Source organism: Amblyomma maculatum, chromosome 10 (genome assembly GCF_055883805.1).
Source record: "Amblyomma maculatum isolate TAMU_Amacu chromosome 10, ASM5588380v1, whole genome shotgun sequence".
Classification (NCBI taxonomy): domain Eukaryota; kingdom Metazoa; phylum Arthropoda; class Arachnida; order Ixodida; family Ixodidae; genus Amblyomma; species Amblyomma maculatum.
Genome location: NC_139353.1, coordinates 159,820,352 through 159,847,408, shown reverse-complemented (window position 1 = coordinate 159,847,408; position 27,057 = coordinate 159,820,352). Strand labels below are relative to the sequence as shown.

At 44.8% G+C, this 27,057-nt stretch overlaps 1 protein-coding gene and 1 long non-coding RNA gene across 2 annotated transcripts; one reads left to right on the top strand and one right to left on the bottom strand.

The window, feature by feature from the left end:
* Nucleotides 1-475: 475 nt before the first annotated feature.
* LOC146177786 (uncharacterized) lies at nucleotides 476-27,057 on the top strand. Its single transcript, XR_014701358.1, has 3 exons — nucleotides 476-546; nucleotides 13,337-13,404; nucleotides 26,737-27,057. It is a non-coding gene; the product is annotated as an uncharacterized LOC146177786 (long non-coding RNA).
* On the bottom strand, nucleotides 842-3,245 carry LOC146177787 (uncharacterized). The gene is made up of 3 exons (XM_084580768.1): nucleotides 2,245-3,245; nucleotides 1,319-1,634; nucleotides 842-1,180 (listed from the first exon to the last, which is right to left on the bottom strand). Exons 1-3 carry the CDS (start codon nucleotides 2,292-2,294, stop codon nucleotides 842-844), a joined length of 705 nt encoding a protein of 234 aa, XP_084436894.1. The 5' UTR covers nucleotides 2,295-3,245.

Genomic DNA, 27,057 nt, shown 5'->3' with positions numbered 1-27,057 from the left:
AGTGTCACAATGCTTACGTGCACAAGCCAATAAAATTCAGTGCAGCATTAGTACGAAACCTTTCAAACAGCAATTTATGCAAACTGCAAGAAAGATACTTGAGCTGAGAAAAAGCAGCAAGAAGACGAAAACGGAGATGTCGCTGAAGACGACGAAGTTGTGAAGACGACAAAGTGGACGAAGCTCGAGCTCTGGCTTAAGAACGCTGGCCTTCGTAGCACCAACTATAACACATATTTCAATGAAAACCACCTAAACCACCTCATTACAAAAGAAATATAAGAATATTAGCACCATACATTGGTTATATACGCATGATTGATGTTTGAATTTGTGTGAAGATACATATATTTTAGTTCCCTTTCGTTTCTTTTTATTTCCCTAAGGTATTGTAAATGAAACATTTTATTTAGGATTATTAGAGGTGGCCGTCTCCACTGCTAGAGATTAAACCATATATTCGATATGTTCTTTCTTTTCAGTGACTACTTTTCTGTGACCTAACTCGAAGACATGGTGCAAAACTGCGTCTACCTGCAGGAGCAGGTATGGCAATATGCTTCTACTATTTAGTGAAGATACATTAAAATATCTTATTGATGGCTTAATTTGAACGTAGGCCAAAAATATTTCACAACCTAGATTATCACTCGGAAACTAGCCAATCTTATGTTTTGCGGAGAGATAAATCGAAGAGCTCTCTAGGTTTCACAATATAGGCACAGGCTTAAGACATAGATGAGTGTATCGGTCGAGACGGCCAGTGAACCAAAAAAGCGTTTATTGCAGAAGGTACAGTGCTTTTATAGCTGAAGGGGGTGTGGCAAACAAGGCGCGTATCTTAATCTTGACGAACATGATAAACGGTCGCGCCAGGCATGGCACGTGCGTCATTCGCGATACATCTTCCCTCCTGTGCAGAATAGATGCGAAGCACTTGGTTGAAATTTCGGTCGTACCGCAGGCGTTGGGGTGGTCTGGTATCTCTGGTGGATCGGCGCAGTGGAGGAGCCTGCGGAGCTGTTGAGCTCACAGACGGTCCAGTCGTTGTCACTTGTGGCGGTGCCTGCGGAGAGGTCCCGGAGCTCACAGACGACTGTCCTGTTGCAACGGGTGTTGTGGGTTGCAGCGCTGCACTTGGTGGTTCGCTCTCCGAGTAGCCACATTCGGTGGCTTCTTGCTGGAACAGCTCGCCAGTTCGAAGTAAATCCTGTCTGTTGCGTCATAGCACGCGGTGGTCCTCGGTAACTACTTGATAAGACCTCGGTGCAACTGTTCCGGTTACTTGAGCGCGGCGATTCCATGTCCTTTCACTCACCCTCACGACATCGCCGGTTTTGAGGGGTGGTAGCATTCTGCCTCGAGTGTCTTCCTGAGCTCGTTTGAACACCGGTCTGCTTGGCTGCAGCCGGAAGTCTGGGAGCCGCGTGCGAAGTCTCCTTCCCTGCAGCAGTTCACCAGGGGAGCGGCCATCTTCGAGCGGAGTGGATCTGTAGCCGAGCAACCCGAGCCAGAAGTCCTCCTTTGTCTCATCCGTTTTCTTTAGGATCCTTTTCACTGTCTGGACCCCCTTCTCGGCGAGTCCATTCGAGCGCGGGAACTCTGGGCTCGAGGTGACGTGGTCGAAGTCATACCTAGATGCAAAAAGAGCAAATTCGTAAGGCGAAAACTGGGGCCCATTGTCCGTGTGGACTTCAATTGGAATCCCGTATCTTGAAAAGATGGCGCTCAACTATTCAATGACTGCACTGGATGTTGTATGAGTCAGCTTTTCTACTTCCGGGAAGTTGGAACAGGCATCAAAAACGGAAAGGTATGAGCTTTCTCCATGTTGAAAAATGTCAACGCCTACACGGTACCATGCATGGTCCGGTGTAGGTCTGATCATAAACGGCTCGCTTTGCTGTTTGTAAGCGTATTTTCGGCAAACTGCACAGCTCTGTAACAGCTGTTTAGATCGGAGTTCAGCCCCGGCCAGAACACTAGGCCTCTGGCTCTTGCCTGGCACTTGTTCAAGCCCACGTGTCCTTCATGAATGCGTTGTAGAACTTCCTTTCTCATTGACTTCGGAACTACAACTTTAGTGCCTTTAAGTACAATTCCTTTAATCAATGACAGCTCGGATGCGAATGGCTTCATTATGCCCAAAATTTCACCTTGACCATTAATATAGCGTATCACTGACTGCAATTCCGGATCTTTTGCCGTTGCGTCGGCCAGACGGCCCAGCGTTTTTGCGCTTACCAGGTCTGACAAGACTCCAACTGCGTGGACTTCAACGTCTTCGGTGTCATTTGGGTAGTCCTTGGGTCTCTGCCCTTGGAGCCCTTGATAGCATGTCTGCGAGGAAGAATTTCTTGCCTGGTACATACCGAAGGTCAAAGTCATAAGGAAGTAGCCTAAAAAAAAACGTTGAAGCCTGGGTGACATATTACTGATTCCTTTTGTTGCAACACCAATCAGCGGGCGGTGGTCAGTTTCGATTACAATCTTGCGTCCGTACACGCAGTGATGAAATTTTTCACAGCCGAACGTTATCCCCATCGCTTCCTTTTCAATCTGCGAATACCTCTGCTCTGGGCTGGTCATTACACGCGACGCATAAGCGACCGGACGCCAGTTTTCCCCGTGACGCTGTAAGAGTGCAGCCCCCAAACCATTCTTTGATGCATCTGCCACAATTTTAGTTTCTTTGGCTGGGTTAAAAATAGCTAGGAGAGGTGCACTGCTAAGCATGTCGCAGATCGTCCTCCACTCACTAGCGTGATTGTCGGTCCACTCGAACACAGAGTCCTTTTTGATGAGGCTGCGGAGAAGCGTAGTACGTTCTGCTAGATTGGGCAAGTACTTGATGAAATAATTGGCTACTCCTAGCATTCTGTGCACCGCTCCTTTGTCCGTTGGGCACGGAGTCTCCCTCAGTGACTCAGTTAACGCTGGGTTAGGCTTTATTCCATGCTGGCTAATGACATCACCCAGGAATTCAATTTCCGTCACGCCAATCTTGCACTTTTCGGCATTGAAAGTTAAGCCGGCTTTTTTTGCCACCTGCAGCACGTTTCGTAGGCGTGCATCGTGTTCTTCCTTAGATGCGGCCCATATCAGAATGTCATCTATGTATATTCTTACACCTTAGCAGCGGTCAAATATTTGTCAGAATTTTCTGGAATACTTCCGGGGCTGATGAGATTCCGAACGGGAGCCTTAAAAATCGGTAGCGGCCGAATGGAGTACCGAACGAGCATATAGTTGCTTTGTGGCGTCATCTAAAGGTACCTGATGAAACCCAGACTTCGCATCGAGGAGCGAGAAGTACTTAGCTCCGGCTAGCTCAGCTTCTATGTCCTCGCGTCTCGGCATCTGGTAGTGCTCTCGCTGTATACACTCGTTGATGCTTCTAGAGTCCATGCAAACACGTAGTTTTCCGTTTTTTTTTTCACGATAACCTAGGTGCTCACCCAATCTGTTGGTTTCTGGACCCTCTCAATGATGCCACTTCGCTCCATGCGCTCCAGCTCCTCCCTCAAAGGCTTCCTCAGCGCTAAGGGCACCCGTCGAGCTGGCTGAACAACAGGCGTCGCATCCTTTCTTAGGACCATTTTGTACTGGCGGCTCACGCAGCCGGTTCCCTGAAAAAGCTGGCGAAATTCATTCAGAGCGTCCTCACTGCTGCTGGCGGTGGTGCTTCCTGCTTTTACAGCGTCCACAGCACGCGACACGAGATCGAGGGACTCGCTTGCTAATAGTCTCAGTATGGCTTGGTTGCCCTTTTTCACGACGTAAAAGTTGATGTCTTTAGACCGGCTGTTCACGATCACTGGTAGTCTTGCCACACCGAAGTGCCGAATGACACCACCACTGTATGATCGGAGCACCGAAGAGCTCGGTTTCAAATCACCTGCCGTTTTGCACCATCGGTAGATAGAGTACGGTAGTAGGTTGGCTTGGGACCCCGTGTCCACTTTGTAATGAACTATCTGGTCCGCCACTTTTGCCTGCACTACCCAGTCTGCCTTGGCGTCAATGCTCGAGACTGTTACATCGAGAATATCGAAGCTTTCTTCTTCCTCGCCAACTTCTCTGATTTGCGGGCCCTTTTTGCAGCAGGCTGCGAAATGGTTAGCACTCCCGCAGACGAAACAAGTTTTGCCGAACGCTGGACAACTGCCGGGTATCGCGTGAAAACTGTTGCACCTGGCGCATTTTCGAGATAGCTTCTTGGCTAGCGGTCCTTGCTTCTCGGACTGTTCCCAGGCTGATGCGTTTTGTACTGTTTGCCCCGCGCTGTGAACCTGCTCGGACTGCTTCTTGACGAGCGCTACATGCTTATCAGGCTGTGGCCCCCAGGCCTTGTTTTGTAGCGAAGCTGCTTCCTCCGCTTTGCAAATCTGCTCAGCCTTGACAAGCGTCAAGTCTTTTTCCTTGAGCAATTTTTCACGCAGTTTCGAGTTGTTAGTACCAAACACTATTTGGTCACGGATGAAAGAATCGGCAAGCCCCAAAAAATTTCATCTTCTCGCTTGCTTCCTCAGGTCTCGCAAAAAATGCTCAAATGGCTCCCCTTCGCCTTGCACTCTTGTCCGGAATATGTACCGCTCATAAACTTCGTTCTGTTGCTCCTGGCAGTAATCCTTGAACTTCTTAACAACGGTAGCGTAGTCTTGCTTATTCTCGCTCTCGAGGAAAGAAAAGTTGTTAAATACCTCTAGTGCGTCGTCTCCGGCAGTGCTGAGCAGCAGTGCTGTTTTGGCAGCTTCGGATCGGGGCTCTTTTGAAGATTCCGTCGCTTGCAGAAAAAGCTCGAATTTCTGCAGGAACAATTACCAGTTCTTGACGATATTCCCCGATAGTCGCAATGGTTCAGGAAGCTTCAGCAGTTGTTCCATCGTGGTTTATCCTCAGTTGGCAGGTCCCCGACGTGGTCCCACTTCTGACACCATGTATCGGTCGAGACGGCCAGTGAACTAAAAAAGCGTTTATTGCAGAAGGTACAGTGCTTTTATAGCTGAAGGGGGTATGGCAAACAAGGCGCGTATCTTAATCTTGACGAACATGATAAACGGTCGCGCCAGGCATGACACGTGCGTCATTCGCGATATAATGAGCAGACGTTCCCCTCGAGCTCGTTACGGTTGATGTAGCCATTTCCGAGTAACGGCATGTACTATCCGTCACACATCTTTTGGTGTTGTCGTGGGTGGGTTTCTTCACCTGCTCACACCTTCGAGCATCAACATGGATTTCAAAGCGGTCTATCAGTACCCCGAATGCAGCTTCGGCTCAAAGTAGCCTGAATTCATGCACATCGCTACCCAAAAAGGCCGGCAGAGCGTCGACCACCGGATCCGCATCACAAGGCCAATATATGAGACCTTTGGCTCCGAGTCTATATCCCCCACTGCGAACACTACCTGAAATTCATATGGGCGTGTTCGAAGACATGGAAGTTTGGCTAACGATCACCCACGTGTGACTTCACCTGTAATGTTTCAAGCGACGAAAATAATACGCAGTTGTTAGATTCTTAGTTGATTTGCAGGCGAATACAGCGCTGGTAACAATGACGGTCTGGCACACAGGCGCTGTGCCAGTATTTTACGTCCGTTTTTCTTGTCCGTGTTACTATTGCTTTGTATTCATCTGCATCACGAAAATAAGCTGAATTGAATATAAGGTACCATTAATGAGACTGTGAGGACATGGACTTGTGGACGCCTCCCTAAAGCTGATTGCCGTGAAAAAGCTAAGACTGCAGTGCACTACATGGTTGGTTGGTTTGTGGGGTTTAACGTCCCAAAGCGACTCAGACTATGAGAGACACCGTAGTGGAGGACTCCGGAAATTTCGACCACCTGGGGTTCTTTAACGTGCACTGACATCGCACAGCACACGGACGCCTTGCTTTTCGCCTCCATCGAAAAGCGGCCGCCGAGGCCGGGATTCAATCCCGCGTCCTTGGGCGCAATAGTCGAGCGCCGTAACCACTGCGCCACCCCGGCGGGGTAGTGCACTTCATGAACCAGGCCGCTGATAATAGAGTAAGACCTATAAACCGGTTTATCCAGAGCATTGTTGTATAGAAGACTAAAAATGAAAGTGAGCGGGCACAATTTTAAGACAGGGCCAGACTTTTCAAGCGTGCATATTCCTCCAGGAAGAGGAAAATTTTTGCCATACTTTGGGGAAAACAGAAGCCGCTGGCGGCCCTAGTGCGTGGTCTTCTACGCTCTGTTGCTCGAAGGTGACTGCAAAGAAGATAATGTTAAAAAAGAAGAGTGCCTGTCGAGCAACCAAGATGTAAAAGGCTTTGGGTCGTCGCCTTGTCTACGTCCCCACATTATTACACGGGTGTTTTGCTCGAGGTGATCCCGACCATTGACACATAGAATTTACAGGCGTTCGGGACGCTTTTCAAAGACTTCTTTTTGACTTCGTTGTCAGGCGTCGTCCAGGAAAAAGTGCAATAGGCTGCTTAACAAAAGAAGTGCATCGATACTCCCCATCGGCTTGTCAAAATATCCATTATGCTCTGTCCTCCCTCTGTCAGGCATCTGGTTACAATGTCAGCGCACAACTCTGGCAGGGAAGCAGTGGAGCCTCCCTCACGAGCCCGTAGCACCAACTACCAGCTACCACGGAAGGGTGCAGTGTGGCGTGCTCCGGACTGTCGATCCCACACTATTACTGCGACGAATCTCGGCATCTTTACAAGGAGTGCCCTTAACGCCTTGACGGCCTGTTGGGCGACTTCTGCCCTCAGAATCGCGAATGCCCAATTGCAAGAGAATATCACTGGTAGGCACGCCAGAACACGAATATATGCGGCCGCCAATACTTTAGATAATTGTCGCCTTTGAGCTGCCGATTTCCGAGCCCCGGTCGGGTCACAGGGTACGAGAAACACCTTCCTTCCAGTCAACACTGGGAAAACAATCTTGTGGTATCCGGAGTCAAGCTTGCTGAGGTCGGGACTTGTGAAGATTTTCCACGAGATACGGCGATACATCGCTCGAGGACAGCAGCGACAGCAGACGACGGCTCTGTCAGACTGGTGTATAAGGACGATTAGATTCTACCTGACAGCTTTACTTGGTTACGGCTCAAATTGTTCAGTAATACACCGCAACTTCTATGATATAAGGAACATTAAGATTAGATGGTTGGAAACTAGCATTCCCACTGCTGCGGGTCACTAGATTACGCCTGCTTTGTGGTTGCGCACCTCTAACTGACCTCAAAAGTGTCATTTAAGTCGGTGAAATTGTAGTCTTGTAAGCGTGTCCGTGCAGTGACCTTGGGCGAGGAAATTCTGCAGACATACGGAGCTGGAGACCTGCAAGAAGCAGACCAAAGGCTGTTAAGTCAGAAGTTTAACGGATTGTTACTCGGCGTATCGTCGACCAGCACAGCAGGGGTCCCTCCCTTCCAACTTCCCCTGTCTATCCCTACTTCATTTAGCACACTCCAATGCGGCGTATCTTGTGTACACATATATTACATCACTACGGCAACGTTGAGAATGACCACCTGCCGCTGCTTCTTGTGAAGGGAACAGCCATCGCACGCGATGTCGTAATGTAATTCGAGCGTCGTCATCGGGAACTTTGCCAAAGAGAACCAGCACCTTGCCAAGAGCATAAATCCCGCCCTTCTTTAATCGATATCGATCAATGGGAGGCCTTATCTGTGCTCCCTATAACAAGAGCCCTCAAGATGAGGCCCCTGTATGCAACGCTCTCACAAATCTAAACTGAATGCCTGTCATTCACACTATTAAATTTATAATCTCGGTTCTGGCAACAGGTACTGCAGATTTGCCACGAGGTCCAAGGTCTGACAAAATCCTATGTACAGATATCGCATAATAATCGACATGGCAGCGGCAGCACCCATACCACCTTTCGCTGAAGAAACGTGACGCCATTAAAGCGAAAGTTGACAAATCGCTCACCGGTAAATGGTATTATGCTGTTCAAGACAGCTGGAGTAACTTGTGATTCCAGGGGGAAAAAGAGGCAACAATACGCAACGGTTTTATTAGGGTTGAACAACTTGCATAAAAAAGACATTTCAATTCTATTCAGTCGTTCAGTCGTGTCCGACTCTTCGTAACCCCACGGACCATATCAAGCAACGCTTTCCGGTCTCTCATTATCTTCCTAACATCACACAACTTCGTCTGCAGCGCCTCGAGGATGCCTTCTAACCATCGCGTTCGCTGCCTACCCCTTCTCCGGTGACCCTCAACCTTTCCCAACATCAAATCTTTCTCCAACGACTCTTCTCTTCTCATCAGATGACCAAAGTAGCTGAGCTTTAACTTTAAAATTTGTCCCTCCAATGAGCAGTCAGAGTTTATGGTCGACAATATCGACTGATTTGATTTCTGGCCGTCCAAGGAACTCTCAACAGGCTCCGCCAGCACCACAATTCAAACGCGTCAATTCTTCGGCGGTCAGCCTTCTTTACAGTCCAACTCTCGCATCCATACATCACAACTGGAAAGACCGTAGCACGAGTTATACGGAACTTGGTTGGCAGACTAATGTCAGTGCTCTTTACTAGGAGGTCAAGGCTAGCCGTGGCTCTCTTTCCCAGAAGCAGGCGTCTCCTAATTTCATGGCGGCAGTCTCCTTCCGGGGTAATCTTGGAGCCCAAGAGAAAATATGTCACAGCTTCCATGTTTTGTCCCTTGATGCTCCAGGACTTGATAGTGCAAGACGCCATGATCTTTGTCTTTTTAATGTTCAGATTAAGACCAAACTTCTCACTCTCTTCTTGTACGCGCATCAGAAGTCGCTTTAGTTCCACTTCACTTTCTTCCAATAAAGTGGTATCATCCGCATATATAAGGTTGTCGATACGTTTCCCAGCAATCTTCACTCCAGCTGAAGACTCGTCCAGACCGGCCTTCCTCATGATGCACTCTGCATATAGGTTAAATAGGCAGGGCGACAGTATGCAGCCTTGCCTCGCGCCTTTCTCAATCGGAAACCAATCAGTAAGACCATGCCCAGTTCTGACTGTGGCCTCTTGTCCTTCTTACAGGTTCCTGAGGAGACAGATGAGGTGAATTGGAACTCCCATTTCTTAGAGAGCTTGCCACAATCTGCTGTGATCTACGCAGTCAAACGCTTTCGCGTAATCATTAAAGCAGAAGTAGATAGGTTTCTTGAACTCTCTTGCTTTTTCCATGATCCAGCGATGGTTGGCAAACTGGTCTTTAGTTCCTCTGCCCTTGCGAAACCCAGCTTGCACGTCCGGAAGCTCCTGATCCGTATACTGCTGCAGCTTACCTTGGAGAATTTTCAGAATCACCTTGCTAGCATGCAAAATAAGCGCGATCGCGCGGTATTTGGAACAACCTTTGGCACTGCCTTTCTTTGGAATGGGAATGTGAACGGACCTCCTCCCATTCTGTGGCCACTGCACCGTTGTCGAAATTTGCTGACATAATGCATACAGTACGGTAACAGCGTCATGGTTGAGGTTTTGAAGCATCTCAGCTGGAATGCCATCAATTCCGCCAGCTTTATTCTTAGCAAGGCTGGCTAAGGCCCATTCAACTTCAGTCTTCAGGATGCCCGGCTCGAGATCAGTAATTACATCTGTCTTATGTTGGATTTGCAGATCCGGGTCCTTCTTTTACAGTTCTTCTGTGTATCTTGAAGACATAGCACAAAAAAGACGGGGACAACACAGATGTAGACAGGACAGGCGCTAACTGACAATTCACAATGAGTTTTATATAATCTGTTGATAATGCTTTCCGGCCCCCTTGTTCCTTTTTGGTTTCTCCGGGTCAAGATTGTCGGCCGCCCTTTGTCAAACTGTATCTGGTCGTAGTATAAGGCCCCTTGATTGTCACGTGAGTTTTGACATAAATTGTGCTGCGGTTTTCCTCGAAAATAAAGTTGTCAGTTAGCGCCTGTCCTGTCTACATCTGTGTTGTCCCCTTTTTTTTTTGCGCTATGTCTTCAAGAAACTGCTACCAACTAGCCCAAACCAAACATCTGTTGCTTCTGTGTATTCCTGTCACATCTCCTTTATCTATGAGGCTTCAGTGAGGTCCCTGCCTCGTTCATCCTTTATCACGTCCAACTTAGCACAGAAGCTTCCTTTTATATCTTTGATTTCCTTATACAGAGCTCTTGTGTTCCTCAGTTGGCTGTTGTCCTCAAGTGCTTGGCACTGTATGTTCAGGAAGACATTCTTATCTCTCCTTGTTATTTTCTGAAAATTCGCTTTGAAAACCTTCAATCTTTCCCCATAACTTTTACCATCCTCCTTTCCTCAGCTCTTTGCAAAGCCTCTTCGGATATCCAGTTTGCTTTCTTGCATTTCTTTTGCTATGGAACTACCTTAGTATACAACTTCTTGTATTATATCACGAACATCAGTCCATGTCTCTTCAGGCTCTTTGTCTTCTACATCTAATTCTTGAAATCTATTCCTCACTTCCACAGCATATTCTGATGGAATTTGATCCAGATCATAACTGAAAGGCCTTCTAGTTTTCTACGTTTTCCTCAATCGAAGCTTAAATTTGGCAACAAGAAGGTGGTGATGGGTGCCAAAATCGGCCGCAGGCCTTGTTTTTACTGCTTTTATAGCACTTCTTCGTCTCTGCCGGCAAAGAATGTAATCAATCTGATTTCTGTAAATACCGTCCGGTGACGTCCATGTGTACAAGCGTCTCTTGTGCTGTTGAAAGTGAGTATTCGCTATGATCAGGTTGTTTTCTTGACACAACTCTACTAGCCTCTGCCCAGTTTCATTTGGCTCACCAAGACCGAGCTTGCCTGTAATTTCGGATATTTCTTCACTTTCCACCTTAGCATTCCAGTCTCCTGCGAGCAAAAGGACGTCTGATGATGGAGTGCGGTCTAAAACGCATTGCAGGTCAGCATAAAATCTCTCTACGTCAGCTTCTTCAGCAGTAGTGGTTGGTGCATAGACTTGGATAACTGTTATGTTTAAAGGGTGACCTTGGGTCCGAAATGAAATCATTGGGTCGTTTTTGGGGTTGTACCTTACCACTGCTTTGCTCAATCTTCTGTTTACAATGGGAGCGACCCTATTCCTTAACCTGAATTCGTGCCCCCAGTAAAAGACATATGTGTCACCGGAATTAAATTCTCCCATTGCGGTCCACTTGAGCTCACTGATACCCAATATATCAATGTTCAATCTGCCCATTTCTCTTTTGACAACATCAAGTTTACCTTGCGTCATAGATCTTACGTTCCATTTTGCTATGTGATATATCTCCTTGCAACATCGTACTTTCCGGTCGCTTCCCGACACACCCACAACTGAGCGTCCTTTCGGCTTTAGCCCAGCCGCTTCAGTCGTACTGGAGTTACTAGGAATCTCCCTTTGCTCACTCCCAGCAACATGTGGGACGCCTCCCAACCTGGGGGGCTCATCTTCCGGCGCCATATCATTAATGCTATTGTGACTGGCCTTAGGGTTTTCTTGTCAGGAAATACTGGAATGGGTTGCCATTACCTTCTCCAGTGAATCACATTTTGTCAGAACTGTCTGCCGTGACCTGTCTATCTTGGGTGGCCCTACACATCAGAGCTCACGACTTCATCAAGTTTCGGAAGCCCCTCCGCCACGACAAGGCAGTGATCCATGACATTTACCCCGCTCTTATTACGTGCTGATAATTGATGCTGATGCAGACTAATTAAGTGCAGGACCGACTATGTAGCGTCTATGTTTGCCCTTCAATAGGTCTCAAAAGAGGATACTAGTGACAATTCGACAAGAGAAAATGCTTTCATTACGTATGATGACTTGCATGAGTTCAAAATTGTTTCCGTGTTGTCTCTGCTGGATCTCGTCCACGTTTCAATGCACATTAGACACTGTTTTAGCCTGTCTAAAATAGCAGTCAGTCCTGGCAGACTTTAATGACATCACCATTTTCTGACAAACTAAACATCAGCACACCAAGAATCACACGTTATGCTTAGATGCGAAACTGGCGAAGAAGCCTGATAAGTGCCTTTGTCGTTTTGAGAAACATCGGTTTCTCGGATGATCAGCGCACGTAAATCCCTGACACAAGGTGTTATCCCTGACCCTACAATATCACTGGTGTCTCTAATTTTCAACATCCAAATAACAGTTTAGTATCTTTCAACGCGTTGGGCATCTGAGCATAATACCGGCGTTTTTTGTGGCATGTCTCTAGAATAAATAAGTAAATAGCAGCATTGCCTGTAGTTTATACATCAATCACTCCGGGGAGGCGGAGTGGTGACTAACAAGAAGCTTTCAGGGGGCTTTGCCAACAAGGTGACCTTGTAAACGTTGCTCACTTGTTTCTATACCATTTTGATGAAAAAGCGATCCTAAACGGATATAATAAAATTGAATTGAATTGAATTGAATTTCGTCTACGCTGACTCCAGCGACGTGGAGTTTAATGGAACACTGTTAGTGGGACAGGACGGCACAATACGACTTATCGCCTACACGAGCTGAACACCTTCCTGTTGAGAAAATCTATTCGGTGATAAAAAGGACGACTTATCGCTATCGCACCGTGAAATGAAGATATGCAGCTAAGGAAGAGCATTTCATTTGGTCTGCGATCATCGCTCGTTATGTTGGGCTAAACCTGTTCATACGAATGCCGAAATATGGCCTTCATTTGAAACGGTATGGCGTATTGATAGCCTCTAAGACGGGCGTGCCGCAAAAAATTATAGAACCGTCTATCACACAAGCCAGGGCATATAATTTGATATGGGAGATGCAGCGCTTAGGAACACATTGTGAACAGTACATTTTATGCCAATTTTGGTTTTTAGACAGATTACTTTATTCCCCTATTCCCAAAGCGAGAAAGTTATTGCACACTGAATGGGAATTATTACAGCAGAATAAGAATTCAACCCTACCACCTTGTCTATTGTATTGTGAACTGGGAGCTAATGATGTTTTACCGCGCCCTCTCTTTGAAGCTTTCTTATATCATGTAAGCCTTATGCATCTCAAGCAAGTGGCAACCATGTGCCCAATGTAAGAACAGCTATCGTAAAGCATACTGACCTCATGCCAAAGTTCATGGGGAAAATCTCTCTTATCACTGCTGATTTTCTCTAATTAGCCAACATTCACCTTTTGGGCTACTGGGGCTGCCGTGTTTCAAAGTTATTCCAGTGTACTCAACTGACGAGTGATATGACCACTAGCACAGGACTTGACTGCATATCATAGTGTAGTTTTACATTTTGTGGCACGCAAAAGCAGATTTTGTTGTTTTCCATGCAATTAGCTTGATTTTCGAAATGCATAGTTTTTGTCTTTTCTCCACCAGGCTAACCAAGGATGGTCTTATCGGGAAGGAAGAGTTATGAGCGATCACGGTATTGAAGCGCAAGAACGGTATGTGCACTAGCCTTGGTGAAACACAGATGAAAACGATTGAATTTATTGTACTAAGGACTCTGATATTTGCTTGCGTAGCATGGAATATGTTTCATACAATATTGAACCGAATTGATTTCTTCTTTACAATCTCAATTCCCACTAAGTTTGTTAGAACTGGCCTATTGTTGATTTGTGTAACCAAGAAATAAGCAGCATGTGTGATGCTTTTACATATTACAATGAAACTAGCTACGTAAAAAATATTTGTTCCATGATGAAAAATGCAGTTTTGTGATAACAGACGGCGTTCTAAGTTGTATGATATGGATGACGCGCCGAGTGCATAATGCAACAATCATTAGGTCTTGTGAGAAATTAGTGAAATGTCTAGAATTTTTTCAAGTTCACTAGGCCGAATATATGGAAACTTAGCAGTAGCCGTTACGTAGAGAGCGACCATGCGGTTACGAACTACTTCATGTCTTTTCTGCCTAGCGGAAAAGCATAGTGCAGTGCGTTGTATGAGTTTGATGCCAGCGCGAAAACTCGCAGTGCCTTTACAAATACCATTTCCTTACCCGTGCCAGTCCAATGGGCCTTTGAAAATGTACGCGGTAATAGTTGTGTGAGGCGCGCTTTATGTACTGGGTACAAACAGCCCATACGCAGGATGTAGAAAGACCAAATAACTGTTTAGTAATGAGTGCTGTCACTGGTGATTTCTTTGTAAGTCTTCCAGTGTGGCTGTGGTCCACCGATAAGGATGTTCTCACTTTGTAGAAGTAGGAAAGCTTAACTGTGTTTTGTCATGCAAAAAGCCACAGACAGTAATGTAAGAGCAATAAAAATGGCAAACGAAGAAAAAAAATCTATCCAATGCTTCTATATGAGAGTACACTTTGCATGTATTTTAGTATTAATTTATTTGCACAAATATATAATGTATGACCGCACAAATATTTTACCTAATACCGCTCCGCCAGTAAATGGAGACTCAATTTGTCATCACCGAAAAAAGGGTAGGATTCAAGCTTCTCATGAAGAGTACACGCGATGTCAAATTTAACAGCGCCTTTTCATTCCACGAATAAACCTTGCGTGTTATGTCACGTGGCTTAAACACCTCTACTCCTACACTTGAAGGTCAATTCTACAGTCATTATTAATTTAAACATCGGGAACAAGAAGACAAAGGACAAGATAAATGGAAGCTACAGTACAAGCGTCGACTCACAACTATGCCTAAGCCCAGATAGAAACAAATATGACGAAAACGAAACAATCACGTGAAACGACCCCTGGGTTCACCCGCTGCACAAAACTTCACTCAAAAAAGACATCTCTTTACTTGAAAAAGCAAGAGAAGTCTTACTGACACACTTATTTTCAGTAGAAATAAAATATGATTCAACTATCTCTCTCGTCATTTTTTTCTTTGTGGCTATACAAAATCCTAACCTGGTCAAACCTAGGAGTACACTTCTTCTTCTCCTTCTTCATTGTTTCACATGAATGGCAATGTGAGACTCGCAATGTTTTGTCCTTGCCACTTTCCAAGTTGTTCCGGTGTTTCAGTAGTCTCTTGTTAATACAGCGTCCTGTTTGTCCTATATAACAGGCTCCACAAGAGAGTCGAAGACTGTACACAATACCAGTCTTCCATCCAACAAATGGGTCTCTATGTTTCACCCCACATTCTTGCTTCCTTGATTCTCTTTCCCTCTGAATAGCCGGGCAAATCCTCTTCATCTTGAGCGGGGCGATCAAAGCGACGTCGACACCATACCTCTTGCCTACATTTTTGAGGCCATGTGAAATTCTGTGCGTGCTGGGAAAGGATTTCTTTCTTTCTTTCTTCTTCTTTCTTTATTCAATACTGCGAACCTTGTACAGGTCCAAGCAGGGTGGTAACATGGCAACAAAACAATAATAACAAAAGTAATAAACATCTGTCTGATTTCTGATCTCTGTCTGTGCGTTCCTTTAAAGCTCTTCAGTACCGGGCAACTGGCCTCATTAATAACCGACTCCCAATAACCGGCCTTTGCATTTCTTGTCAATTTTCTTTTCAAAATTGTTGCCCCCATGCCGTGATAGCAAGATTTCTTCAACGTATTTACCAAGCATGTGTTGATCATCCCATTCTTCACTTATTTGGAATGCCCCGAATTGGAGCTTAGCAAGGGCTTCACCGATCTCGGGTTTTGTTCCCAACAAACATGATCCTCACCGAACTGAATCAATAAATCTAATTACTGTAATCGATCGTCAACTGGTTTTAAGCTGTAAATTCCAGCCCGGATCCACACTCAGTAAAAAGGGTTTTGAAAGACAATAGACAAGAATTGCAAAGGCTGGTTATCGGATTCGGTTAATAATGAGGCCAGTTGCCGGATTCTGAAGAGCCTTAAAGGAACGCACAGACAGAAATCCCTGCCCAGCATGGGTGAGAAGAAGAGGAAGGTTGCGGTGGTACCGTATGTGCGCAGAATTTCACATGGCCTCAAAAATGTAGGCAAGAGGTATGGTGTTGACGTCGCATTGACCGCCCCGCTCAAGATGAAGAGGATTTGCCCGGCCACCGTAGTGAAACAAATCCGCATGAGTTACAATAATCTCATACAGATTTCTCATACTAAACTCATACAAATATCATTATTTCTCATATATTTCTCATATGATGAATGCGTTTAGTATGATATTATATGAGATTTGTATAAGATTAGTATGAGTCTAGTATGAGAATTTGTATGATGTTATTGTGACTCATAGGTTTTTTTCATTAGGGTATTCAAAGGGAAAGAGAATCGAAGAAGCAAGGATGTGGGGTGAAACATAGAGACCCATTTCTTGGATGCAAGACTGATGTTGTGTATAGGCTTCCACTCTCTTGTGGAGCCTGTTATATAGACCGTTTTACCGAGAGCGAGCAGGAGAGGAGGAAAATACTGTCTAACCAGATTCCTTGCGCCGGTCCATTGTTGCCTGTACCGAGTGGGCTGTGCACTCGTACGCTTCATGCATAGCAGAGAAGCCTTGTACCTCGGTATATTGTCGTTTGAGAGACCTAAATACCTTTATTAGAGCCCCTTTTAGTGGTAATGTCATCGGGACAGCAATGCGTGATCGTGGACTGCGTAAAGAATCAAAGAAATCGCAACAAGATGGCCGAGAGCGTATGCGGGAAGCATGCATCGACAGTCCGAGTCTGCTTGACCGCTTTCCAGTCTAACCTTATTTAATTCGCTTATGAACGTTTTATGTAAGCCAGATAAACTTAATACCAATGAAGGACTCACGAATAAGATGGCCACTTCACTTCCTCCGCCGTACATAGTAGCCACGCACGCCGGGCAGGCCGTGCCTCCCGCAAGCCCTCCGCGCCAACGATACGGTGGATCTTCTCCGCCAACGCAAGAGCGTGCTAAAATCTGTTCTTTAAACAATAAGCCGACAACAAAAAACAACTTTGCGGATTTCTGACCCATATCGTGTTTTGATAATTGCAATAAAAATAAGTTACGCACACATTGCCGCTGGTGCGGAGCGCGGCTCATCGTCTGCACGCATGCTGCTAAGGCATCACCAAGATTTAGTTCTTTTACTGATACTATGGGATCGGCAGTAAGCAGTTCCATGAGAAACCATTTACTCTAGCGCTGAGCAATTACAAAGCGTCGTCGGATGTGCCTTCGATGCGAAACAATGTAGGCCTAGCGACGACTAGGGAGTAGCGCTCGACGAGAGTGCCGTAGTCCGCCGCGCCAGCGGGCGGTGCTGCTTTCGTAAGCGCTGCTGTATTTGCTGTGAATTTGTCGTTTTCATTCATGGTGCCGCTGAGAGCGCACGTTTTTCGACGTTTTGCTCAACAATACGTCGTGCAAACGATGCTGCTATGACATACGGGACGGGGGTATACGATGTTGTCTCGCCGCAGGACGAACACCAAGGCTTTATAAAAACGTCGAGGGATGGTATTTTAGACCCTACTTCTTTTAAGTGCTAGTCTTGAACTGTAGTTTAACTTGAAAGTATACATTGTTGAAGCAGGACAGCTCGATCGTATATCGAAATGGGTCGCACTTCATGTTAAATCAATGCGGCGATAACTGGAAAGCATCTTCCTGAGTATCTGCATTCCGAATTCGGTAGCTGTCTATGCGGTTCATTCGCTGTGTATTTGTGTGTGCAGTTACCATTGCGATAATAAAATATAATTGAAAATACATGTATCGTGAAAGATATAACAGATACATCCTCACTGCCGAAGTGGAGCGCAGTCCTTCGCAGCCACCCCGGCCGCTGTGCTGTTTCCAACAGCAGCCGCTATGTCAAACGGATGGTATACGGTTTCCTGGCGCGCTCAAACAAAGCACAAATAGCATCAAGGTGTTGGATAGCTTTCACGCGCACCGCGAAACAGCACTTTTACACTGCCGCACCGCAACATCAACACGTACAGCACAGCCCAAGATGGCGTCAAGAGGCGCCGGAGCGGACATTCCGCAGTTTGGCTCATACGGGGCGCCACACTCAAACTAAGATGGCTGCACCCAGGCATCGAAACTAAAAACGTCTCTAGGACAAACAGGACGCTGTATTAAAAAGAAACTACTGAAACACCGGAATAACGTGAAAAGTGGCAAGGACGAAACATTTCTAGTCTCACATTGCCATTGATGTGAACCAATGAAGAAGGAGAAATATACTCCTAGGTTTGACCATGTTAGGTTGTATCGCCACAAAAAAGAAAAGATGACGACTGTTGAATCATATTTTATCTCAACGGACAATATGTGTGTCAGCAAGACTTCTGTCGCTCTTTCAAGCAAAGATATGTCTTTTTTGAGTGCGTTTTGTGCAGCAGGTGAACCCAGGGGTCGTTTCACGTGATTGTTTCTTTTTCGTCATATTTGTTTTTATCTGGGCCTTGGAGTAAATGTTTAGGCATAGTTGTGAGTCAGCGCTTGTACTGTGGCTTTCTTTTATCTTGTCCTTTGCCGTCTTGTTCTCGCTGTTTAAATTAATAATGAATGTGTACCAACTCGCACAACAAAGTATCTTGGTAAGTCAAATTTACAGCTCTGACGACCTTGGCTCGACAAGGTTAGTAAACTTCCTCTTTAATAGTTACACTATTTTCAAATGAAAAAACGTGGTGCTTCCATCTCATTGTGCTTATGGTTTAAAGGTAGCCTGTATGATAAGAAGATTAACCTTTTTTGCTTACACGGAGAATCGAGATTTTATCCGCGTCACAATGAGCAGTAAGTGGTCCTTTCGCCGGCCTTTGAAAGCTTCCCTGTCTATAGCTGAGGCTGACCTTCTAGTTCGTGATTAGTAGTGGGCTCGCTAGTTGATTTATAAGGCAGTTATACAAGGGATATCTCCTGGCTGACATGGGTGCCGAAATGAGGACTTCATTTTTGAGGGAAGAGTCGAAATTCAAGGAAGAGGCTGCAGAGCCTTTGGCCTGCGCCGTGGCCCTGAATTCTGAGAAGTTGCGGCCGCAGCAGATTTGTGTATAGCATTGTCTGATGAGTACCGGGCGCCCACCACCTACTACGGCTGCCACTGGTTTTCTTGGAGTTCACGATAATGCTCACAGGTCCAACATTCTACACGCAAAGAAACAATAAGCAAAGAAAACATTTGTAGTGCAAACGGGTAAATCAAGAGTCGATGATCATGTGACTGGAAATTTCTTCAGAAGACGACAAGATGTTCGGCAAGCAAATTTTCAAGTACAGTTCCTTGAAGCCTGTATGTCTGAAACTCAACCAGCAGTAGGCCGCGCATACACACTGTTCTAAAGGAAACCCAGGAGTCTGATTTGACTTCAGCTCCATGTTTATGACTAATATGAGGTCCATCACCTACTAAGGTAATTATTCAATCAAGAAAGCAAACAATCGATCAACCTCTACTGTGTATTAAAGATAGAAGTCTGCTTGCGTCATCCTGACGAGGAACTGAAGACAACTGTATTTTATATTTCTTTGTAAGAACTATTTATCTAGGTTTTACAGGCCATTTGTTCCCCAGAAAACATCTCCTTTATTTGCATAAATATTTGGCCTCTGACCATGCCGCCTGCAAATGCAGAAATGCAGATTAAAACCGCCTTATCAAAATGATGGGGGAGGGGGACACTCAAGCTTCGCTATAAGAGTAGATCCGATATCGTAATAACAACTTTTCATTCCCTGAAATTTTAAATTTTTTGTTTATTCTTTTGTTCTGGGGAAAGGAAGGTGCAATATATTTTTGCGTCGAGTTAAGCCTATCGCATCGCCAGTTACGTCAAGTACATCCCCGTAACAATATATTTCTCTATCTTCTCGCTGGACATCAACACTCAAGCTTACAGGTATGCAGCTGAAAGAACATTGACATTGTTCGAATCCTTGTCCCCGAATCCCGGTAGGGCTCTATACCCTAACGCTTAAATGACGAGATGTCATTGTTTTAAAGTGACTTCATGGTGACATAGAAAAGCCAGGAATTTACTCGCGAAAGCTGCCGGTGATGACCAGTCGAGCGTTGCGCTTGATGCTTATTCTGCTTTGTAAGCTTTTTTTGGGGGGGTGAGGGTGCGCTTGATGCGATTGAAACGAATTTGAGTGCATCGTTTATTTGTTCACTGTCTGTTCGTTCACAAAAATGCGACTCTAAAATTTCAAAAGAGCACCCTGTCATCTTAACCCATGGATAACGAGATAGATTACGCTAAGTGAATGCTTTCTTCAGATCAGTCGCGTACTTGAACTAATCAAATTACCTGGCCGTAATACGGCCATTTACGTTTACCACGTTCTAAATATTACTCAGGTGGTAGAGAAATGCACAGAAAAGAATCGAAAGCTTTGTGCAGCCTGTGTAATATGTGAGGAAACAGGAAACACGCTAAATCAACGCGACCAGGTTGTACAGAAAGGAAGGAGAATACTGAAAATATTTGTTAAACAGACGCCGCAGTCCTTCGCAAAAATGACGAATGATCGAATAAATTTGTGGGGCCCCCTAGTTCAATCGCTTGGTTTTGTTTGTGTCGGTTTAACGTACTGAAGCGGCTCCAGCTATAAGAGACGCCATAGTGGAGCGCTCCGGCAAGTTCGACCATATGGGGTTCTTTAACGTGAACGGACGTCGTAACGTACACGGGCACCTTGCATTTCGCCTCCTTCTTATAACGGCCATCGCTGCCGGGATTAGATCCCGCGTCCTTGGGTACAGTTGTCGAGCACCCTACCCAGTCAGCTGCGGCGGCTCACAGGGACACGTAATCTTAAGTTCCCTGCAATAGGATGTATGTCTGCGCTGTTGGCTGTGCATAAAATGTTAGGGACAATATAGATCGAATGGGAATCATTTAGAGTGTTGTCAGAAGTTTCTTATAGAAGATGTCCGACGAAATGTTCAGCCATGGAAGTTCCCAAGCACAGCCTGCGTGATGCATGCTCGCAATGTTTGAAGACTTCCAACGAAAAATTGCAAGGCAGCTGGTGTGTTCGATTGACATCACACCCTTTTATAAGAAAGGAGCTGCCAGATTGGCAGATCACTGCATATGGACCATGCAATCTGGTTCATGATTTAGACAACCCGATTATCGAACAATCATTGGCTACCTCAAGCATCTTTCGCCTTCCAGCGCAGGTGCAAGACTCTTCGAGCCCTCGAGGCTTCCAACAGTGGACACCGGCGTCGTGGAGAAATTTTCCCGGCAGAAGGAAAAACCTAGTAGGAGCAGCCTGTGATTTTTCAAGTTAGCGAGGTTTCAAATGGTCGACGCCATCAAATCTCTCGAAGCGGACGAACAATTTTTTTTTTCGAACCGAGAGCACTAATGCTGCCGATTTAAAAAGGACAAACAGCCCACACTAAAGCGTGCGGAAAAGAGATACTGCATCTTGATTACTATTCATTGCTTCTTTTACGCAGCCCTTCGGAGAAATAATTCGCGCGGAGTGCTGGGTTACTGGAAATAGAGAATACCTGTGCAAGCTACGACTGACGAATGACATCCGTCGCAACTCAGCAGAGGACTAGAAAAGCACGCTTTAGCATCCACACATGAATAGCCAAAGAGGATGGTCAGAAATATATTTAATAAAAATAAAGTCACTCTTAAAAACATCAGATTAAAAAGCCTTGAACACAGGCATTGCGACAGGTAAAGGAATGCATCTACTTGTGGCATATTCTCAGGTAATTTTGTTGTGTCGTAATTTTGCAGTTACTGAAATCAGAAACGGAGGCTGACCAGAACACCTTATCAGAGCAGCACGTAGTTCATTTGTTTTTCGATGCTCACATATGGGCCATGTTGGATAAGGAGGGGTTCACAAACGCTGAAAAACGGGTGATAAATTATGCTTTGTAGTTAAACAAACCTAGGTTAACTGATATCTTTGTTGAAACCAAGATGGAATGGGCTTTCAAAGAGAATAGAAAAACAAGGCAACAAAAAAGAAAGCCGATATTTGTTAAGTGCGTACAGAAGAAGCCTCAAAAGGACAGCGCTCGTTTCCAGGGCAACTAGATATATTCAAAGAAAGCGTAATCTGCTGTTTTGTTATTTGCTATTCACGGAAAGCAAAAACTAAGCTCTTCCCATTAGAACCGCGGTAATTTGCCAGACGCGGGAAAACAGCGTGAATACGGTCATGATTATATTTATCCATCTTTAGACAATGCTTTGGAGGGAAATTGGACGACAGCTCCAGCTCTTAGAAGCAATTTTATTGGTTGGTGCTTTCGTATACACCGACGATAATACATTTACAACATCATAGCCCATGCGCCGTGCGACCGATTCTGAAAGCCTACAAAAATTACGCACTAAAACGAAAAAACATTCCTAACTCACTGCAGTGTCAACCCTAGATAAATGCGTAAGCGTGAACGTTGATGTGTTTTCCGCTAGGTGTGTCAGTTGGATTCAGCGAGTAACAGATATTGTATCTTTCGTGCCCTATAAACGATTATAGAACGGTGGTGAATTTTGATGCGTTTAGTAGAATGATTCGGCAGGTGCGCGCAATCTACCGTGTATTGAAGCAACGTTCAGGTTTTCGCATTTCTGCACTGCAGGTTCTAGAGGAATCTCGGAATTTTTCGGGGTGCAGTTGGTTGATTACCTCCCTTCATACACATTTTCTAACAATTTCTGCCAATTTGTGCGCGCCCATCACATCCTTTCCCGCTCGTTCACGTCCAATTAAACATTTCACATTTGCCACCACCAGAAGTTTGGACTGAAATCAAATACCACGTGACGCTCTTTGGACGTCAACATTACCCCTCCCGGCAATTTCGACGTATAAGTGACTTTATTGGGGCTAATTATTTACCTATTAACCCAAATGCACATCCCGATTTCGCAAGTGTGATTTCTCGATGCTCTATCTGGTGCAACCATTTTCTTCTTATAAACGCCTTAGTGCGAACGTAATAGTGTGGCCAAGCTCGTAATGACACGAAAACGAAAAAATAGTCATATAGTGCTTACGCATTAAAAGCATTTGTCGTCCAGTTCTCCCGCGATGACGAGTTCGCGACTGGAAAGGAGCGAGGTTTCTAAAGGAGTCTAGCTGGCCGGCATTTCATAAGATCTTACCGGCATTTCATAAGAATGAGTTGTGGGCTAGTAGCTTTTGCTAGGTGAAGGAACAGTGCAAGGGGCGGGACACAGTGACACGAGGAAGCATGAGCATAAGACGCTGAGTATCTACTCTTGATAGTCAGCGCCTTGTGCTCATGCTTCCTCGTGTTCCTGTGTCCCGTCCCTTGCGCTGTTCCTTCATCATAATTGTAATTCATTCCCAGTAATAGAGATTTAGTGAAAAAAGAGGCGTTGACAGAGTCGTTCTATGTATTGCGTTTTTTACTTCTGTGAATAGTATGCAAGTCTGTGATTCTGCTCTCACAGTTTTAGTGCCTAGAGCACAGGCATATCGAAAAAACGCGATAGAAATCGGAACGGCAACTCCTCCAACCGAGAGCAGCCGCCATTTTGAAATACTCGTTTGAGGTCACAAGAGAATAGGCGGCGTAGCGTCGTTTGCAATGCAGGCTGCAATATCAAAGGAGACACCTCTTTACCGTTGGCGGACGGCTGACACAGTGGTCGTCCCTCATGATGATGTTACTGCACAAAAGCGATATTGAGTCAGATATATTTTCTTCAGGATAAGGTAGGTTCAGAGTCAGTGGGCTGCGCGATTAGATTCCTTAGATTATCGATGCACTGATCTGTCGCATTACACCGGTAACGACGTCAGCACGACCAACGGGCGACTTTCGTCGTATTGCGCGACTTTCGGCCCTGCTACGCCGACAAACTGATGAGTGGACAGTCGTCCGATACGTTTTGGCCAAATCGCAGGCCGAGCGAGAACTTGACATCCGAAGGCCTGTAAAGCTGAGCTTCTAAGTAGCTTAAAAATGTTAAGGAAGGAGGCCAAGCAGCTACACTTTATACGTTCCCGTTTCTTATCAGCAATGACCTTGGTCAGAAATATCAGTCGGCGTCGAACTGCCGGCCCATTCCGCGACGACGCCGCATTGATGCGCACTCAGCCTAGGCAACCCGCCGGGCATCACGCTATAAGTGCTAAATTTAAGCTGCTTAATCCTCGAGTCAAGTGCGATATAATGAACTAGGCTGCCTCGATTCATTTTAAAGTACTGCAGGTCAAAGCACAAACAATGTTTTCCGTGAGCTTAGTACTAAATTTGGCTGCCTCACTCGTATAAGATAAGTGCGTTGATAAACATGCGATATATACTGTTCAGGCCCAAGTATCAGGCCTGTGAGCACCGTACAACGCAAAAGGAGTGCAAAGCGATGCCAATAAATCTAAATGACCGGTGGTTGCACGCCTTGTTTTCCTGAAATTAGTGCATCTTTTTTTTCCTGCATTGACGAAATCCATAGAGTTTGTTCTGCAATAGTGGAACACTCTAAACATAAATTGCTAAGGCATTGCATAAGGCACGTTTTCAACGCCAACAAACCAGCCGTAAACTTGAAAGCAGCCCTACGCAGCGTGCATGCCCAGATTGTTGCCGGCAGCTGAACCACACTATTAGAGCGACGGTGTCACCACCTCTAGGTCGATCTCACGGCGAATGCTTGAACAGGGTAGGTTGCCGGTCGAGTTGGTTATTAATTATGAGAGAAAGAACGCTAGCAGATGACGGACAAGGAAGAGGACACATACATACGCTCACTAACAACTTTATTTACTATCTATCTATCTATCTATCTATCTATCTATCTATCTATCTATCTATCTATCTATCTATCTATCTATCTATCCATCTATCTATCTATCTATCTATCTATCTATCTATCTATCTATCTATCTATCTATCTATCTATCTATCTATCTATCTATCTATCTATCTATCTATCTATCTATCTATCTATCTATCTATCTATCTATCTATCTATCTATCTATCTATCTATCTATCTATATATCTATCTATCTATCTATCTATCTATCTATCTATCTATCTATCTATCTATCTATCTATCTATCTATCTATCTATCTATCTATCTATCTATCTATCTATCTATCTATCTACCTATCTATCTATCTATCTATCTATCTATCTATCTATCTATCTATCTATCTATCTATCTATCTATCTATCTATCTATCTATCTATCTATCTATCTATCTATCTATCTATCTATCTATCTATCTATCTATCTATCTATCTGTCTGTCTGTCTGTCTGTCTGTCTGTCTGTCTGTCTGTCTGTCGGTCTGTCTGTCTGTCTGTCTGTCTGTCTGTCTGTCTGTCTGTCTGTCTGTCTGTCTGTCTGTCTATCTGTCTGTCTGTCTGTCTGTCTGTCTGTCTGTCTGTCTGTCTGTCTGTCTGTCTGTCTGTCTGTCTGTCTGTCTGTCTGTATGTCTGTCTATCTATCTATCTATCTATCTATCTATCTATCTATCTATCTATCTATCTATCTATCTATCTATCTATCTATCTATCTATCTATCTATCTATCTATCTATCTATCTATCTATCTATCTATCTATCTATCTATCTATCTATCTATCTATCTATCTATCTATCTATCTGCCCGCCCATCCGTCCGTCCGTACGTCCATTCATCCGCCCACCATCCATCCATCCATCCATCCATCCATCCATCCATCCATCCATCCATCCATCCATCCATCCATCCATCCATCCATCCATCCATCCATCTATCCATCCATCCATCCATCTAGACGTATCTCGAACGTTTCCAGCCACACGCGTATGCTTCCACAGTGTTCCAGGGTCGTTAACGGGTTTATCTAGATCTCGCTTCCTTTTAAATGAGCGCTGATTATTCAGACTGGCATTCATAGATCGACGATCTCCGAGCACGCTGGTTGCTATCGCCGCCGCCATTGCTTAGTTCTTTTGCGGGCGCAGGTCGGCCCAACAAAGAATGTACCAGGGAATTTCAAGCCTCCTCATTTTTCGCTAACGGCATTGTCACCATTAAGTCAAGCCCTCTCGAAGAAAAGAAGAAAATAAGGCAATAAAATCTTTTTGCTGGAGAAGAAAAAAATCATCAGCCACCAACGTCGAGGTCATGCATGCAACAGTACATCCGGCACTGCGAATAGCAAACGACATTGAGATATTTTGGGTGACGTAAGCTGCCAATGATTGCTAGATCGGGAACCTGCTTTCGAATGAATAAAAAATATCACTTTAATATATATAGTGTATCGAATGACCGACAATTTCTAGGAATTTTAATATTACGTGCATGGAGTGAACTGCAATAATCTGTTTATGCTCAAATTTTATCGTTTATGACCTTTTTAAAGACGCCCCAGGAGCAGATATAACATAAAGCATCATCATTGAATCAGAAAAGTCTGTTATTTAACTTTTTTTGACACCGAAACTCAACAAAGTAAAAAAATACAAGTAGTCAGAGATCGGCCTGCCATGCTTGTCTGTTGTCAGAAATCAAGGTTTTTGAGACTGCAGCCTTTCTAAACGTGTGCCTGCTCCTACTCCTTTGCGAAAAGCATGCGTTCTTAATTGCCTATTTACTTTTCTGTATTCTTTACAGTGATAACCCATCCGTTCGCCTTTTTTGGTGATGAACCTTTCTTTGAATACAGAATACAAAATATAAAGGCATGGTGGAACGCTGCATGAAAATGAAGTTTTTATCCCTTCGCCATTTAATCCGTCCACTGCGAGTGTGGTGGCAGCTTTATTTTTCTTTTTGCTTCTGCAACCCTTCATACTGTGTGGCATTTAGAAATTCAACTAAGAATGCTGCGTGGTGATACATGCTTCCTTTTTTTTTTTTTCAGAGGCGTCAAATGTTTCCGGACCACGCTTGTGACGGCAGGCGGAATCACTATTGCCGCTTTTATTAAGGATGTGTATGAAAGATATGTCAGCTACAGGAACAAGCAAAAACAATGAGACTTAGCTGCGAACTCCCAAATAAGTAGAACGAGCAGGTATTAAGAAACTGTTAAGTTGGTAGGCACAAAACGACATACCATTTCTAGCATCTGTCTTCACAAAGGTTTTCATCTGTTTCATAAGAACAGGTTATATTATGTTTCTTGAACTCTTTCTTGCCAGAGTTTTTTATGCCATGATTGGCCTAAATAAAGTTTAATAAA